The sequence below is a fragment of the Urocitellus parryii genome, chromosome 5, assembly GCF_045843805.1.
Source record: "Urocitellus parryii isolate mUroPar1 chromosome 5, mUroPar1.hap1, whole genome shotgun sequence".
Lineage (NCBI taxonomy): Eukaryota > Metazoa > Chordata > Mammalia > Rodentia > Sciuridae > Urocitellus > Urocitellus parryii.
In genome coordinates, this window is record NC_135535.1 from 10,818,840 (window position 1) to 10,835,218 (window position 16,379).

The following is a 16,379-nucleotide window of genomic DNA, read 5'->3' on the forward strand; positions in this document are numbered from 1 at the left end:
GGGGTGGGCAGCCGTGGGGGCCCCCGGGAGGGCCGTGTTTGTGTGGGGCCTGGGGCCGTGGGTGGGTCCTGTGACCGGATGAGGATGAGGCTCGGGGGGCCTGGGCGAGATGGGGGGGCAGGGCTGCCCCCGGGCTCCCGTGCACAGTGAGGCCCCTCCGGGAGTGTGCGATTGCACGCGTGTGAGTGTGCCGCCCCCAGCGTAGGAGGGAGATCTTATCACCCGGTGCCTGGGACTTTCAGGCTTTCTCACCATCCCCAGCTCCCCGCCTCCCACCGGCCTGGCCCCCATCCCCTGCACAGGAAGTGGGCTGGCCCTGGGGTTTCAGTCTCTGCGGGCCCAGCAGCCCTGCTACCTGGGCTGCCAGAGCCTGTGATGGCCACGGTCCCGGCAGCAGCGGGGACCCGAGGGAGCACAGCAGCACGGCCCCATGTCCCAGCCAGGTGAGTCCCTGGCCCTGTCCTGAGGGCACCCTGGGCAGCCCAGTGTCTCCCTGCCACCCCCTGCTGGTCACCCAGGGGCGCTGGGCGGGACGGTCCCTGGGAGGTGCCGCTGAGTCGGACTCCAGGGGTCGCCTGAACCTTGACCCCAACCTATCTGGGAACCCCCCCCCCCCCCGGGAACGGGTGGGCCCTGCTCTCCTGATGGAGAAGGAGCTGGTCCCCAGAGCCAGGCCACCTCCTTTCCAGTCCTCCCAGGAAGCCTGGGGCTGCTGTGGCCCGAGGGGCTTCCCTGGGCCCTGCGCGCTGGGCCTTCAACTCAGAGGGGCAGAGGTGGCTGTGGGAGGCTGGCCTGGGGGCCCAGAGCGGGGGCCAGTGTGTGGTGGGACAGGGCAGCCACCTTCTGGCCCTGGAAAGGGACCCAGACTAGAGAGGCACCCAGGACAAATGCTCCTTAGGAGGCTCGTGGGGTGAGGGGGCGAGGGTCCCCTCGGGGACCTGTCGTGAGGATGGGGTGCTGAGAGTCTCTGGGAGCTCCTGGCTGGATTTGTCCCTCACTTGGCGTGGGACTCTTGGGGTCAGTAGACATGGGCTGGGGCTGGGCTCTATCTCTGCTGCTGCTGGGGCTCTGGCTGCCCCACCCTTAGCTGGATTTGTCGCACCTTGTCACGGAGCAGATGGCTGAGAGGGGTCCCCTTCCTCCCCTACAGCCAGGATGCCCTCCCGCTGGCTGGGAGATGCGGAGTCGTGTGTGAGTGTGTGAGTGTGTGTGTGTGTGTGTGTGTGTGTGTGTGTGTGTGTCAGAGAGGACCAGGGAAGGTGGTCTGTGAGTTCAGAGCCAGGTGGGCCACATGCCCAGGTACCCGGCTCCTGTTCACTGTCCTGCTCCGGCCCACAGTCCCCACAGACCAGGGGCCCTCAGGCAGCGGCGGCTGGTTTCAGGCCCAGCCCCAGCCCCGTCCAGCTGGGCAAGAGGCTGGCCTGTGGCCGGCTTTCCCCACGTGGAAAGAGGAGCGGAGCTAGAACACCTCGGGGTGCTGAGGAGTAACTGCTGTGGCAGGATGGTGACAGTGACGGGAAGGGGAGCTGGTGCCAGCCCCCGCGGGCGCCCGCATCCTCACCATCTAGCTGGAAGCCAGGTGCCCGGGCTCTGAGCGTCAGCATTGGAACCAATCTGTGGGGCCAGGGGCCTCACCTCAAGCCTTGTGACGGGGACATGCAAGTCAAAGGCTGGGAGGGTCTCCAGTCCCAAGGGGCAGGCCGGCGCCTGTGGGCGGGCCCAGGAGGGAGAGGCTTAGACTCGGGTCCTGCCTGGGCGCGCTGGTCTGCAGCTGGGCCTCGCTGTGCTCCGAGCAGGTCCTCAGCCTTCCTGAGTCTCAGGGTCCTCCTGGCAGAATGAGGGACGCGGCCAGGCTCCCAGCCCTGAGCCCTGGGGTGGCTAGCCTCCTGGCCTTGGCCGAGCCCTCTCAGTGGCATTCCTGAGCGTTCTCCCGCCCAGTGCCAAGGCCTGTGGGGCCCTGACTTCCTGTGATCTTGCACCCTTTGTCCCGGGGTTCCTGTCCCAGATGCTCAGGGCGTGAGGTGGCCCTGAGGGCTGGAGCTGATCTGAGCAGCACCTTCAGCAAGGACCCCCTGCGCCCTGGCCCAGAGCCAGGCTGACGGGTGGACCTGGCGGGAGCCCCTCTGCTGGGCCCTGCCCTCTCTGGGGTCCCCACCCATGCCCTGAGCTACTGCAGGGAACAGGAAGATGCGCTCCCCTCTGGGCTGGGTCTGGGGGCAGGTCTGTGCAGTGGAGACAACGTGAGGGACCGGCCCTGGGGACACTGGGCTGTCCTGTCCGTGGCCTCAGGGTGCATCCGGGCCTGGAATGTAAGTGACGTGAGTCTCCTTATCTGGGGAGGGGGACGGTGAGGGCAGACGCCCTGGGCTGTGTGCGGGTGAGATGAGTCAGGGGCCTGGCGCGGGACAGAGCTGCGTGTGTCACAGTGAGAGCCAGAGGGGGGCAGAGAGGAGGGTGAATGGAGGTGACAGGGGAGTGGAGCCCGGGGCCTGAGGCTCCTGCTGCAGATGAGACCAGGCCAGGTCCCGGCTGGAAGGACGCCAGCTGACCTTCGGGGTGGAGAGGAGGAGTCAGGCGGGGACCTGGGCTGTCCTGTCCATGGGCTATGGATGGGTGGTGTGGGGACCCAGGAGAGGGGCCTGGGGACAGCTAAGACATCCAGTGGGAGGAGTGTGGGGTGAGCTGGGCCCTCCCTGGGCCCGGGGGGTCCAGGCGGAGGCTTGGGGGCGCTGACCAGGGGAAGACCCCTAGGAGGTGGGGCGGGGTTGATGGGAGATTCAGGGCAAAGGGGAAGGGGACACGGGAGGGAGCTGGGGACAAGGAGGAAGGGGCAGGAGAGCCCGGTGCCCTGAGGACTCGGACCAAAGATGGGAGGCTGGAGGGAGGCCAGGCCTCCCCGCACCCCTCACCACCCCTCGCCACCCCTCGCCACCCCTCCTCTCCCCTCCCCTGCACTTGGGCTGCCAGACGCTCACCCAGGGGTCCCCCGGCCCCGACCCCTCTCTGTCTCCTTCTTGCGTCACTGGGCCTCAAGGGCAGGCGCCTGGGCAGGGCTCCTTCCAACCCCTGGGCGGGGGGACGGGGGTCTTGAGCTGCCAAGCAGCGTCCGGGCTGGGGGTCGGCCGCAGGGCTCCCAGGTGCAGTCTTGGAAGCTGGGGACAGGAGCTGTGACCTGGGTCCATGCCCATGAAAGCACTGGCCAGGGCCATGTGTAATGGCCACTCAGGGAAACCTGGTCTCTGCAGAGGCTGGGAGGGGGATTTCCCGCTCTCTGGGCAAAGCCAGGTGGCCCTGTCCTCCTGCGGGGCTTCAGCTGGGCAGCGGGCTCAGGGCACAATCAGGTCCTGGTGAGGGTCGGGGCAGCCCCCTGCCTCTTCCTTAAGGCCAAGTGGGGACAATAAAAGGGCCAGGATTGTGGGTGAAGGGAGGCCGCACCTGGAAGGTGCGTCCCTGGCCTCTGCCAGCCATGGGGTGACACTGTTGTCATGACCTCCTGTCCAGCTGCCCAGGGCACTGCAGCCACTTCAGAGCTGCGTCTTAAGATCCACGTTAGAAACCCACCTGGTCACCGGGGAGCGTCCTGCCGGCTGTGCCTGGCCCTCTGCCTCTGCTGCCCCAGCTGTGCGGCTGGACCCCCAACAGGGTGGAGGGCGTCCCCCTGCCCCAGCCTGCTCCTCGATGACCCTGGAGGGGACGCGGGGTCTGTCCTGGAGACGGAGGGCTGACTCGGGCTGGGCTCTAGGGGGCCACCAGGCTGGACCCAGGAACACAGAACTGCTTTTGCAGGACCTTGGGGAAGGACAAGGATTCGCCTTCTAGAAGGATCCTCTCCTGCTCCCAGCACCACAGGGCAGGTCAACCTGGCCCTTGGGGGCTCTGGGGCACAGCTCCCAGCCCTGGGGGGCTGCTCTCTCTAACAGGACTCGCTGCTGTCAGATCTCGTCTTCAGTCCCCTCCGTGAAGGGCAAAGGGCAGGGGCAGGCCAGAGAGCCTCTGCAGACCCCTGGCCAGCAGGTCCACCTCTGTCCCGTGTTCCTTCACAGGTTCATTCAAAAACCTGAGTGTGTGTGCGTGTGCGTGTGCGTGTGCATGCATGCGTGTGTGTGTGTGTGTGTGTGTGTAGGCAGAAAACAGACAGGAGGACAATCGCTCCTTCCTACATGCGGGTTTGATTTCCATCATTTCAGCCACCCATGGTGGGAAAAGACTAAATAGAAAATTCCAGAAAGAAACAATTCAGAAGCTTTAACTTGCACACAGTTGTGAATAGCATGATAAACCTGCACGCTGTCCTTCCGTCTGTCCGAAGTCACCCCTTGTCCAGGGTTCCCATGAGGCCACAACTGGCTGGGTGGTCACTTAGTAGCTGTCTGGGTTATCACATTGACTGGGGACACATCACAGTGCGATGCCACAGCCTGGCTGCGTCTCCTCACCTAGGCACTGTGTCACCGCACAGCCTCTGAAGGGTGGGGACCGTGGTGCAAGGAGGAGAGAGAGAGAGAGAGAGAGAGAGAGAGAGAGAGAGAGAGAGAGAGGGAGAGAGGGAGAGAGGGAGAGAGGGAGAGAGGGAGAGAGGGAGAGAGGGAGAGAGGGAGAGAGAGAGAGAGAGAGAGAGAGAGAGAGAGAGAGAGAGAGAGAGAGGGAGAGAGAGGGAGAGAGGGAGAGAGAGAGGGAGACCACATTCAAATAACGTTTGCTGTGGTTCATTGTTAGGACTAAACATCTGTCTTTCTTCACTGTTGCTAATCTCTGACGCGCCGATGTCCACCTCAGACTTTCTCATAGATGTGCGGCACAGGACAAGCAGAGACTGTGTAGAGGTTGGCTGCGATTTCAGGCACCCACCAGGGGTCTTGGAACACATTTCCCAAGGATAGAGATTTATTTACTATTGTCAACAAACAATGCTGGGTGGCAAGTAACAGGTGCTCAGGGAGGACCTCTCCAAGGAGGTGACATCTGAGCAGGAATGCAAAGGACAGGAGTGGCCTGTGTGGGGGCGGGGCCAGCAAGTGCAAAGGCCCTGGGGCTGCGAGGGCAGGTGGGGAGCAGGGTACCCGAGGGGTGGTGTTCACTTTCTCGCTCTCTCCCCCTAGCGCCAGGGCTCCCTGCCCCAGCTCCACCTCATGAAGGTGATGGCAGCCCCTACTCTGTCCTGGTGTCTGCTCCTCCTCCTCCTCCTGCCTCTGGCGTCTGCAGTGGAGAATGGTGAGGACCCTGGCATCTGGCTGTGCTTTCCCTGGGGAGGGGGCCCAGGCCTCTAGAACCCTTCCCAGGTCCCTGCTTCTGGGTCGCAGGAGGCAGGGGAGGAGGGACGGGGCAGTGGGGACCCGGAAGCAGGCGTCCACCTCCCCGCTGGGCCCTGGGCTGGTCCCTGCTGCAGGACCTGCCTGTCCAAGCCACAGAGAGGCTGCTTCCTCGCCACGGACCGGGCAGGCTCTGAATCCCTTCTCCTCGGGCCAGAGTCGCCCCCTCCTCCTCTGGCAGGCGCAGGGAGCGGGAGCGGGAGCAGGGTGGTGGTGCCCGCGTCCCCCTGCGACCCTCCGCTCACCGCCCGCCTGCCCACAGACACGTCGCAGCTCTCGTGCTTCTACAACTCCAAAGCCAACGTCTCCTGTGAGTGGAGCCGGGAGGGGGGCCCGCAGGGCGCGACCTGCCAGCTCCACGCCAAGTCCAACGTCCGGTGAGTGTGGCCCCTGGAATCGCGGCAGGACCTCGGGCCTGGGATCTCACAGCCACCGAGTCCTGCATATCGGCCCCAGGAAGCCACTGAGAACCTCGAGCCAACAGGACCCGGCAGGCTCGAGTCACGGGGTCGGACGGTCGCTGTGGCCAGTCAGCTGTTCGCACCTGGAGCCTGGCCAGGGTCCAGGCCGCAGCCTTGGGGTGGCCCTGAGCTGGACAGGTGTCTGGGGTCGACGGAAGGCCTCCTGCTCCCCGAGGCCGGGCTCCATTATGGGCTGGGATTTTGAGAGGACTCCCCCACCTTGGGCAGCTGGGGGACAGGGAACCATTAGCTGGACCAGTGCTGTCTTGCGGGACAGGGAAAGGGAGTGCCTGGGGACCCGGGGGCTGGGAGGGAGCTGGTGAGGGTGTCTCTGGGTGCAGCCTGGTCCCCGCAGGCTGGGGAGGCAGGGAGGCTGGGCAGAGTGGGCTCTTGGGGCGGGGTGGGCAGCGGGAGGCCGGCGGAGCCTGGGCCTGGCTCCTGGTGGCCCTGAGTCCTGGGGCTCTGGAGGCCAAGTTCAGGACGGCACCGGGACGGCTCGCGAGGGCCGGGAAGGCGCTGGCCCCAGGGAGCTCTGGGGGGCAGATGGGGGTCGGGTCCTCTCCAGGCGGCAGAAGAGCTGCCCAGGACGGAGAGGAGTCCCCCCAGCGCGGGCCCTTCCCTCTTCCTCAGGACGCCCTCTTGCCTTGCAGGCCCTGGAACAAGACCTGCGAGCTGTCCCCGGGCGGGCAGGCGTCCTGGGCCTGCGACCTGGTCCTCGGGAAGCCGGATGTGAGTAGCCCAGCCGTGAAGCTGGGGTCCAGCTCCGGACGGGGTCTCCAGAGGCCCTGGAGCCGACACGCGTGGCCAGGCCACCTCCACGGCTCCCGGGCTGAGGAGGCGGCGGCAGGAGGGAGGGGACCCGGGTCAGAGCTCAGCCTGGCCTGGCTTGCCCTGGACGAGTGAGGCCATGTGCCTCTGTCCAGGCCGTGTCCCCCACGCTCTGTGGGTCCTGCAACACGCCCATGGTCCCTGTCGAATGGGGACAGCCCCAGTAACGGGACACCCACAGGGGACTCGTGCGAGGGCTGGGCACGCAGGGTGATAGGGACGTCTGGGGACTGAGCTGGACACCAGGGCTGGTGGCATCGTCCCCCAGATGGATGACCTTGGGCAACTTCAGGGCCCTGGTGTCCCCTCTGTGAAATGGGAGCAGTAATGGCGGCTCCCCGGAGGGAACGCGTGAGGCTGGAGCGCGTGGACGGCGCTGGGCTTTGTTGCTGTCCACGGGTCCTTACACCGTGAGTGGCCCAGCACCGTCCCTCTCACTCATGAAGAAAAGAGGGTCAGAGGGGTGGCCCCTGCCCGAGGCCACAGCCAGGGAGGGCACAGCTGGACACAGCTGGCCCTGGCCCTGGGGGCTGCCGGCCTGGCTGCCTCTGGGGGGCTCATGGCCGTTTCCCGGGTGGCATCTGGGCACTCTCCATCAGGGACGCCCAGGCCTCATTTTCCTTGGCTTCTGTGGGTTCTCGAGGGTCAGGGGACAGGCGATGTGGCCACAGGTCACAGTGAGGAAGGCGTGGCCTCTGCAGCCACACGCAGGCCACCTGGGAGCAGTGTGGGAGGCTTTGACCTGAGGTGGGTCCCTGCCCCCCTGCGGCTGGCAGCCACACGGCCCCTCTTCCCCGCAGTCCCAGCCCGTGAACGCGGTGGACATCCTCAACATCAGTGTGGTCTGCTGGGAGGACGGGCGGTGGCGCCTGCTGAAGAGCCAGGCCTTCAGGCCCTTCCACAGCAGTGAGTGAGGGCTCTGTCCCCGTCACCACCCGCCCTCGGCTCCCGCCCTGGGCTCAGGGGTGGCCCTGGCTGTCCTCCCTGGCCCCCGCCCTGCAGCCTGTCCCTGAACCCGGGCCACCAGCAGTGCCTCTGAGCCCCGGGCGTGCTGGGCGCACCTGGAAGGCCACCCACCCGGGAGGTCCCCAACCCTGAAGGCCGCGAGGGTCCCCTCTTCCAGCCACCCACCCGACGCCCAGCCCTGAGCTCCGCCATCTGACGTGTCACTGCCTCGCCGGCCCTGGGCTCCCCGAGGGCACAGTGGCTGCCCTCCCCATCTCCTCTCTGAGCACCAGGCACCAGGCCTGTGCCCAGCAGGGCTCTGGGAAGGTTGGCTGGAAGTGGCCGGTGGCCGCCCCCTTCCCTGACCTGGGGGACCTCTCTAGGGGAGAGCTGGGTGGCGAGAACCAGGGTGCAGCCCCGTCCCCTCCTCCGGAGGTACCCAGAGCCTCCTGGCCACAGTCGTGTGAGGGACTCTGAGCCCAGTGGAGGAAGCCGCTCGGCACGTAGTGGGCCCGGACCTGAGGCTAGAGAGGAGGGTCAGCGGGGCTTCAGAATCCCCTGTGACCATCACACGGAAAACCAGGGGCCATTCCAGGCCCCGGGCCCCGGGCACCTCAGGTCCTGCCCTCTGCGGGGCTGAGACAGAAAAGGGAGCCACAGTGGACACTAGCGCCGTGGGTGGTCAGTGCTGGAGGGACAGCAGCAGGCGGGTGGCCAGGAGGCCCAGGAGGCTCTGAGCAGGGACCTGCAGGAGGGGACAGCCCTGAGCATGGGGGAGGGGAGGGACGGCGGCCAGGAGGGAGGGTCAGCGGTGCGGGGGTGCCGGTGAGGTCCGGCCTGACGGTCTGCTGTCACCACCAGAGGCACCCAGCTGTCCCTTCTTCTCTCCTGTCCCCAGTGCGCCTCTTGGCCCCCGACTCCCTCCAGGTCCTCGAGGTCGGGACCCACACGTGCAACGTGACCTGGCGCACCTCCCTGGTCTCCCACTACATAGAGTCCTACCTGGAGTTCCAGGTCCGCACGCGGTCCCCGGGCCACAGCTGGGAGGTAGGAGGCGCCCGGCCCGGCCCACCCGGCTCCTCCCTGTCCTGCTGCACGTCCACTTCCTGTCTGTCCTCCAGCTCAGCCACGTCCCGGCAGCCCCAGGCAGGGGCGGGTGGCTGAGTTGTCCCCACCTCCCCGCTGCGTGGTGCTGCCCACCACCTGGGGATGCAGTGGGGGTGCATCCAGGCAGCCCCCAGGGCAAGACCCATGAAGCCAAGGGGCAGCTGCCGCCCACCCCGTCTGCCCGTGTGGCTTCAGAGGGCAACGAAGCAGCCTCTCCACGCTCCAGAGTGCCCTGTCCGTGGTGCCGCGGGTCCCCACTTCCTCCTCTGTTCACTTGATCCCTCTCTGCACTCGTTTACTGAGCACCTACTACGCCGGGGAGAGCCTGGGAGGCCAGGCTGGGAGCTGGCCACTCTCGGGGACTCCGACACACGCTCCCAGGGAGGGCGGTAGGCAGACACGAGGATGCGAGATGGGGACATGGATTGACAAGGGCCATCAAGGGAACTACAGGGACAGACATTTGAGAGAGACCATGAGGGCCACTTGGAACTCTGGTGTTTTCCAAACACAGAGGACGTCATGCCTCTCACAGGCAGGACACAGCCCACGTGTCTGGGGACAGGAAGAAGGGAAAGAGGCGTCCCAGGCGGTGGACACCTGTGGAGCCACCCCTCTTCCTCGAAGAGATGGGACTCCAGTGGAGGTCCCCAGGTGGCCTCTGGTGGAGACACCCACGGGCAGATGGCTCAGTGTGGGGGTTGCAGGGAGTCAGGGTGACCCTGGGGCTCGGGGACCCAGCAGCTGGGCAGTCCGGGAGCCATCGGGAAGTCTGGGAGACGGGTGGCAGATCAGGGCGGGCGCTGCTGGGCCAGCGTCCTGGCTCAGCCGTGGGAGGTGCCGTGGGCAGTGGGGACCGTCCCCCCACGCTGACCGCCCTGCCCCTGCCCAGGAGGCCGCCCTGCTGAGCCTCAGGCAGCAGCAGCAATGGATCTGGCTGGAGCAGCTCACCCCGCACACCCCGTATGAGCTGCAGGTGCGGGTCAGGCCCCGGCGAGGCGACCACACGGTGTGGAGCCCCTGGAGCCAGCCGCTGGCCTTCAGGACGAGGCCTGCAGGTACCGGGGCTGCGGGCACCTGGGGGTGGCTCTGGGGCTGGCTCTTGCTGCAGCCGGCGGGGACAGGGCTCACCCAGGGAGGGACTTCCATGGCCCGTGGCAGGTGCAGGGCGGGTTGGCACCCTGTGACGTTCAGGCTCCAGCCAGGCCGGGCCCCCTGTGTGCCCCCAGGTGGGCCCGTGGGATGGGCCGAGCCCAGGGGCTCTGGAGCGTCATGTCCTTTAAGCGTCTCGCCTGGCTTCCTGGAGGGGTGGCCTTAAGTGGACCCCAGCCCCCAACTCAGGCGCCGGGCAGGATGCGGGCCTCTTCTCTGACCCGTCTCCTGCTTCCCTCCCCCTGGGCAGCCCCTGGGAAGGACACCCTGCCGCTGCCCTGGTTCAGCCACACCATCCTGGGCCTCGGGGTCGCTGTGGGCCTCATGGTCTCCGTCTACTTCCTGGCCAACTTCGGGTACATCGGGCCGTGGTAAGAAAGCGGGCACTCCCCCAGCTGGCTCTGCCCTGAGCCCCTGCCCCTGACCCACCTGCACCTGCTCCCAAGGGCCGGCCCCACCGACACCTGGCCTGGCCCTGCAACTTGGCCCCAGGTGGGGCCTCAGGGAGGCACGGCCTCCAGGGAGAGCCCCCGAGCCCTGCCCTGTCCTGCCGGGTCTGCCCAGGCTGCGCGTCCACTCATCCAGCCCTCTCTGTGCTGGGAACACGAGGGCAAGACACAAGGGGCCTGTTCCCCGCTCCCAGGGCAGCCAGTGAGGAGGCGGGTGCTTCCTAACCAACAGGCAATGACGCAGGCAGGGACGGCAGGTACCAGGAGTCAGGAGCAGGTGACAGGGAGAGGGACCTCGGCGGGGGGTGCAGGGGTCGTGTCCCCCAGGAGGGGATGATGCCCTTGGAATCTGAGGAGGAGCTTCCCAGGTGGGGCGGAGGGGACGGGGAACCCTGCAGGCAGAGGAACGGCAGGTGCAAAGGCCCTGGGCAGGAAGAGGGAGGAACCCCAGGAACACAACGCCGGGAGGCCCGATGTGGCCAGAGCCCAGAGGGAGGCTGACCTTGAACCTGGACTTGTGGGCCGTGTTTGCTTTCTGGGGTCTTAAAAATGGCCACAGTGAGGACCTGGTGCTGTGTGCCTGGTGGCCTGGGACCAGGGCTGTTGGCTGTGGTGCTCGCTGCTGTGTGGAAGGGTAGTGAGGAGGCCACCCTTCTATCCAGGGACACTGCCCCCTGAGGTCAGCCCTGGTGCTACTGAAAGGAGAGACAGCCCTTGACTGTGCCCAAAATGTGTCCATTTGCAACATCCCTCTTGGCAGCGAGTCAGGGGCTGCCACTAGATTTTAAGCAGTGCAGGGACGGCTCAGAGAAGTCAGATAACCTGCCTGAGGTCACACAGCCAGTTAGCAGTGAGGCTGGGGTGGAAGCCCAACTCTCCTGATCTGGGCCCAGTGTGGCGGTTCTGACATTCTCAGTCCCCTCAGTCCATTCCTGTGTCATGCTCTAACACTCTTCAGAGACTTCCCACTGTCCCTGGAGTACACCCTGACGGTCCAGGGCCTCCACCAGCCATTTGGAACTTTAATGCAAATAAGAAAGCCGTGCCCTTTTCCTCAGGCAGATGCACACAGATCTCTGACACTCAGCTTGGCAAACAACAGGCCTGGAATTCAGCCCCCCACTCACTGTCCAGTCCACCCACCAAAGCCAGATGCCCTTGGACAGTGCACAACCTGAACCATTACCCATGGCATCCCTGACTAGGAGGACTCTCTCCTACTTCCCTTCTCATGCCTCACTCTGTGCCAGCCACCTCCAACCCTGACCACTCTGGCTTGTGTGGTCTCTGCCCACCTCTACGTCCTCTTGAGTGCACTCTGCTCCACAGGATGGTGGTACTGTGACATGCCTGGTATATGTCTGTCTCCTCCTCAGAATGTCAGCCCCTAGAAGTCAGGGACCTTCTCTGGTGGCCATTCCTGTGTCCCCAGAGCCCGCCCAGCGTCCTCCTGCAGTGGGGCCTTGATCGTATTGGCTGCAGGACTGGGTGCATGTGGACTGGCCTGTGACCTGCCCGCAGAGCTGTGGGCTCTGGCAGGGGACACTGCGGCCACTTCCTGCCCTCACCCTCCTTCCTCTCCCTGGTCCAGGCTGAAGAAGGTTCTGAAGTGTCGCATCCCAGACCCCTCAGAGTTCTTCTCCCAGCTGAGCTCCGAGCACGGAGGAGACCTGCAGGTAGGAGCGGAGGCATGCAGTGTGGACAGTGGGGTGAGGCGGTGGCACAGCCAAAGTGTGATGTCCCCAGTCAGGTGCAGGCTCCTGTCCCTGTCTCTGGCACGGGCACCCTCAGGCTGTGGTACCTGCCATCCACATGGCTGTGTGACCTTGGGCTCACTGTAGAACCTCTCTGTGCCACAGCTTCCTCACCTGTATGGTGGGGAGCAAACAGGATTGTGTGACCCAGGGAAGTGCTCCAGGGACCAGGGGGACGACTGTCTGCCGCCCTGGCCCCTGGGCAGCCTGCCACTTATCACAGACATCAACAGGTCCTCAGCCACCTGGGGTCCTAGATCCTGGTTTCTTTGAAGAGGCAGCCCAGAGGGGGGTCAGGGGACACCTGAGCTTCACCTGCAGCCCCAGCCCCGCCCTCCCCAGCCCCCAGCTGCTTTAGGAGCCCGGGGACTGGGAGGGGCTTCTGCTCCCCCCCATCCAATGTGGGCCCCAGATCAGGAGGTCAGAGGGCGGTGGGGGACAGGAGGGCCATGCGGGGCCCGCTGTCAGGAGCCGCTGTGTGTCCTCAGGAATGAGCAGGGGTCCCTCCTGGAACCTGCAAAACTCCTGCTACCCCACCCCTGAGGGGGGCGTGGGGTCACCCTTAGAGCCCTTCCCCCGCCGTCAAGGTAGCAGGATCCCATCAACAAAGGCCAGGCTGGCGGGCGGGCGTGTCCGACTACAGCAGGGGCTGCCATGGGCTGGGGCTGCCATGGGCTGGGGCTGCCATGGGCTGGGGGCTGCCATGGGCTGGGGGCTGCCATGGGCTGGGGCTGCCATGGGCTGGGGGCTGCCATGGGCTGGGGGCTGCCATGGGCTGGGGGCTGCCATGGGCTGGGGCTGCTCCTGGGCTGGGGGCTGCCATGGGCTGGGGCTGCCATGGGCTGGGGGCTGCCATGGGCTGGGGCTGCCATGGGCTGGGGCTGCCATGGGCTGGGGCTGCCATGGGCTGGGGCTGCCATGGGCTGGGGGCTGCCATGGGCTGGGGCTGCGACTGGGTTGGGGGCTGCGACTGGGTTGGGGGCTGCTCCTGGGCTGGGGCTGCCATGGGCTGGGGCTGCTCCTGGGCTGGGGCTGCCATGGGCTGGGGGCCGCTGTCCCCGTACCCCCACGCCTCTTCCAGCCAAAGCCCCGATTCGGAGGGCCTAGGGTGCCCGGAGTCAGCTCCTTCCTGGAGAGGGAGGCCAGGCGGTCATCCCTGGGGCTAGGTCCATGGCCCAGGCCTGGCATGGAGAGGGGACATCCCTAGGAGGCCCAGGGCTAGCCAGGCTTCCCCTCAGCTCCTGGGGGAGAAGCCGGTCCTGCCCCGTCTACCCCAGGCCCCAGCCCCAGGGTTACCAGGCCTCAGGGCCACAGGGCCACTACTGGCCAGGCCCACAGATCAGCTTGTGCACGTGGGCGTGTGCAAGTGGGCGTGTGCATGGGCTGGGCTTCTCCTAGGTGTCCTGCAGGCCTGCAGGCGGAGCGAAGGCCCAGGAGAGCCAGGCTCTCTGCTGCTCTGTCAGTCCCCTGAGTAGGAGGTCTGGGCCCTCGGGCCTGTCAGGGGCAGAGCAGCTCAGAGGGGTGTAGTGGCCTGCCTGGGGTCACACAGCGGGGAAGTGCCAGGATCGGGGCTGGAACCTGGGTCTCCCCACTCCACGCCAGGACTGTGTGGGCTTCTGAGCGGCTGGGACCTGTGGGTGGGCACTTGCTTTCAACAGGGAGGGCGAGGGGCTGCGGGGCACTGGGAGGGAGAAGAAAATGAGGGCCCGCTGTCCCTCCCATTAACAGAGATGTTTCCTGGGTCCCAGCTCTGCCCCAGCTGGCCTGTGACAGGCAGCCTGGACCCTGGGCCATCTGGACTGTGTCCTTGGCCCAGGCCTGGCGTGGGGAGGGGAAGTGTACCCTCATGCACACACCAGTAGGCACAAGCCCAATCAGTGGGCAGGCCAGTAGTGGCCCCATGGCCCCGTGGCCTGGTAACCCTGGGGCTGGAGCCTGGGGTAGACGGGGCAGGACCAGCTTCTCCCCAGGATGTGCCCTTGGGCCCTGCTGCTATTAAGTTGGACGGCACTCTGGGGATTCTGTCCCCTGCTGTGGCAGCTGGACACAAGCAGGTGCCCACACCGAACCCCAAAGTCCCCTGGGCCCTTGTGAGCCAGGGTTGAGCAGAGCCCAGGGGTGGGGTGGGCCTCCTGGGGGCCCGTGGGGACAACCGCGGCCTCACCCTAGCGGGGCCTTCTCCCTGCAGAAGTGGCTCTGCTCGCCCCTGCCCTCCACCTCCTTCAGCCCGGGCGGCCCCGCGGCCGAGATCTCGCCGCTGGAAGTGCTGGACAAGGACGCCAAGGCCACACAGCTGCTCCTGCTGCAGCAGGACAAGGCGCCCTCGCCCAGCGGTCACTCGCAGACCAGCTGCTTCACCAACCAGGGCTACTTCTTCTTCCACCTTCCCGACGCCCTGGAGATCGAGCCCTGTCAGGTGTACTTCACCTTTGACCCCTGCGCGGAGGAGGAGCCCGAAGAGGGCGGGCCTGGGGTGCCCACGGGGTCCCCCCTGCCGCCCCTGCCGCCCGCGAACGGGGACGAGGATGCCTACTGCACCTTCCCCCCAGGGGATGACCTGCTGCTCTTCTCGCCCGGTCTCCTCGGAGGCTCCCCCAACACTGTCCCCGGGGTCCGTGGGGCCAGCGCAGAGAGGCCGCCCTCCTCCCTGCAGGAGGGAGTCCCCCAAGACTGGGGCACCCCGTCCCTAGGGCCTCTTGTCCGGGCAGCCCCCAACCTGGTGGGTTCCCAGTCCTCCCTGGAGCTAGTCCTGGGAGAGGCTGGGAGGGAGGACCCTGCCCCTGGCCCCAGGGAAGGAGCCGACTCCTGCCGGGCCAGCCCTCCTGGGCAAGGCTGGGTCAGAGCCCCTACCTCCGGCCTGGCCCTGAACACGGATGCCTACCTGTCCCTCCAAGAACTCCAGGATCAGGACCCAGCTCACCTGGTGTAGACTGACGGCCAGTGGGGGAAGGCCAGCCAGCCACTGCGCCAGGCCGCAGAGGGGCCCATTCTGTCCTTGAGGACAATCCACTGCTGAGGATGCTTATGTCCAGCTGCTCCCAGATATCTCCATCCAGATGGCCCCACCCAGCCCCACATACTCAATTGCTGCTCCCTGGTCCCCCTGTCCATCCTCCACAGGACAAGTGCGCATCCACAATACAAATGTAGCCAGGTCCCTCCCCTGCTCCAGACCTGCTGTGGCTCCCCATTGCCCAGCTCCATTTCTTGGCCTGGCACTTGCCCCTCCAGCATCATATCAGGATTTTCCCATCTGGACCCTCACCAGGGTCCTACTGAGCCACTTGGAGCTGCTTTGTGTCCCAAAACTTTGCATGTGGTATTTCCTGCACCTGGTCTGGCCTCCGCTGCATCCTTCAATGCCAGTGCCAGTTCTGCTTCTGCCTGGGGAGAAACACCGCCTTCCTGAATGTGCCCAAATCTCCAGATTCCACCGGAAAAGACCCACTCTCAGGAGCACGAGGTGGCTGGAGAAAGAGGCCCTGTTACTTATTTGGGGGGGCTTTCTCCTGAGCCCAGAATGCTTGCAGGCTGCATCCTAAATGTGGCCCAAGTACGGACAAAGCGCCCCTGCAGAATGTCCGCTGCCGATCTTTCCACGGTGGCCTCACGGACTCACCAGGGAGGCCTGCTGGAAAGTAAACCCTGGCGCTGCCAAGGGGCGCTGCGCGGGGGCCGCCTGCTCCGCGCTGAGCTGTCCTCCAGAAAGCGGGCCCTCAGTGTCTCTTCACTGCACTTGATACCCTACCCCGCACCCCCTGGGCTCCCTGGACGAGCTGATGAAGGGCAGGATCCCGCACAGAGGCCAAGCCCGCCCCAGCAAGAGGCGCAGCCCTCCCAGCCCACTCAAGTGGCTCGGTCCTTCCCAGTGCTCCTGCCACTCCTCTGCTTCTCTGCCCTCTGCCCTGGGCACTGGTCACACGGGGGTGACCACAGCCTCGCTCCTCCAAATAGCAGAGGCCAGGCCGCAGCCGGCTCGCGCTTCTTATGGGTCCCGCTCGCAGCTGATTGGGTGCCTGACCACAAGCCCACCCATAGGCTGAAGCTCTGTCCAATCAGGGAGACGTAGCCTTATCTAGCCAATCAGATAACCTCTCAGTCTGAATTCCCGGAGGGAGGGCGGCCTCTGGGAGCAGGTGCTTCTGGATGAGCCTCCCAGGAGTGGAACCACGTGAGCTGAGGGCATCGGGATCCTGACACAGAAACTCTAACTGCCCAGGGCCCTCTTGACCATTTCTGTTTCTTTAGGCCAAAATAAACTCCCTTCCCTGAGGTTGTGAGTCTTGGATCTTCACTGTGGAAAGGGCTGAATCACATGGGTGTCGTTTCCCACCTGCTGCCTTAAATTGCTGTGTGTCCTGGGCTGCAGGTCCT

General features: G+C 65.8%; 1 protein-coding gene across 1 annotated transcript; it reads left to right on the top strand.

Annotated features, from left to right (window-relative positions):
• Positions 1 to 385: 385 nt before the first annotated feature.
• Il2rb (interleukin 2 receptor subunit beta) lies at positions 386 to 15,932 on the top strand. The gene is made up of 10 exons (XM_026410173.2): positions 386 to 443; positions 5,100 to 5,211; positions 5,572 to 5,686; positions 6,421 to 6,499; positions 7,399 to 7,504; positions 8,442 to 8,590; positions 9,543 to 9,708; positions 10,053 to 10,173; positions 11,843 to 11,927; positions 14,194 to 15,932. The coding sequence occupies exons 2-10, from the start codon at positions 5,130 to 5,132 to the stop codon at positions 14,932 to 14,934; spliced, it is 1,644 nt and encodes a 547-aa protein (XP_026265958.2). The 5' UTR covers positions 386 to 443; positions 5,100 to 5,129; the 3' UTR covers positions 14,935 to 15,932.
• Positions 15,933 to 16,379: the final 447 nt, after the last annotated feature.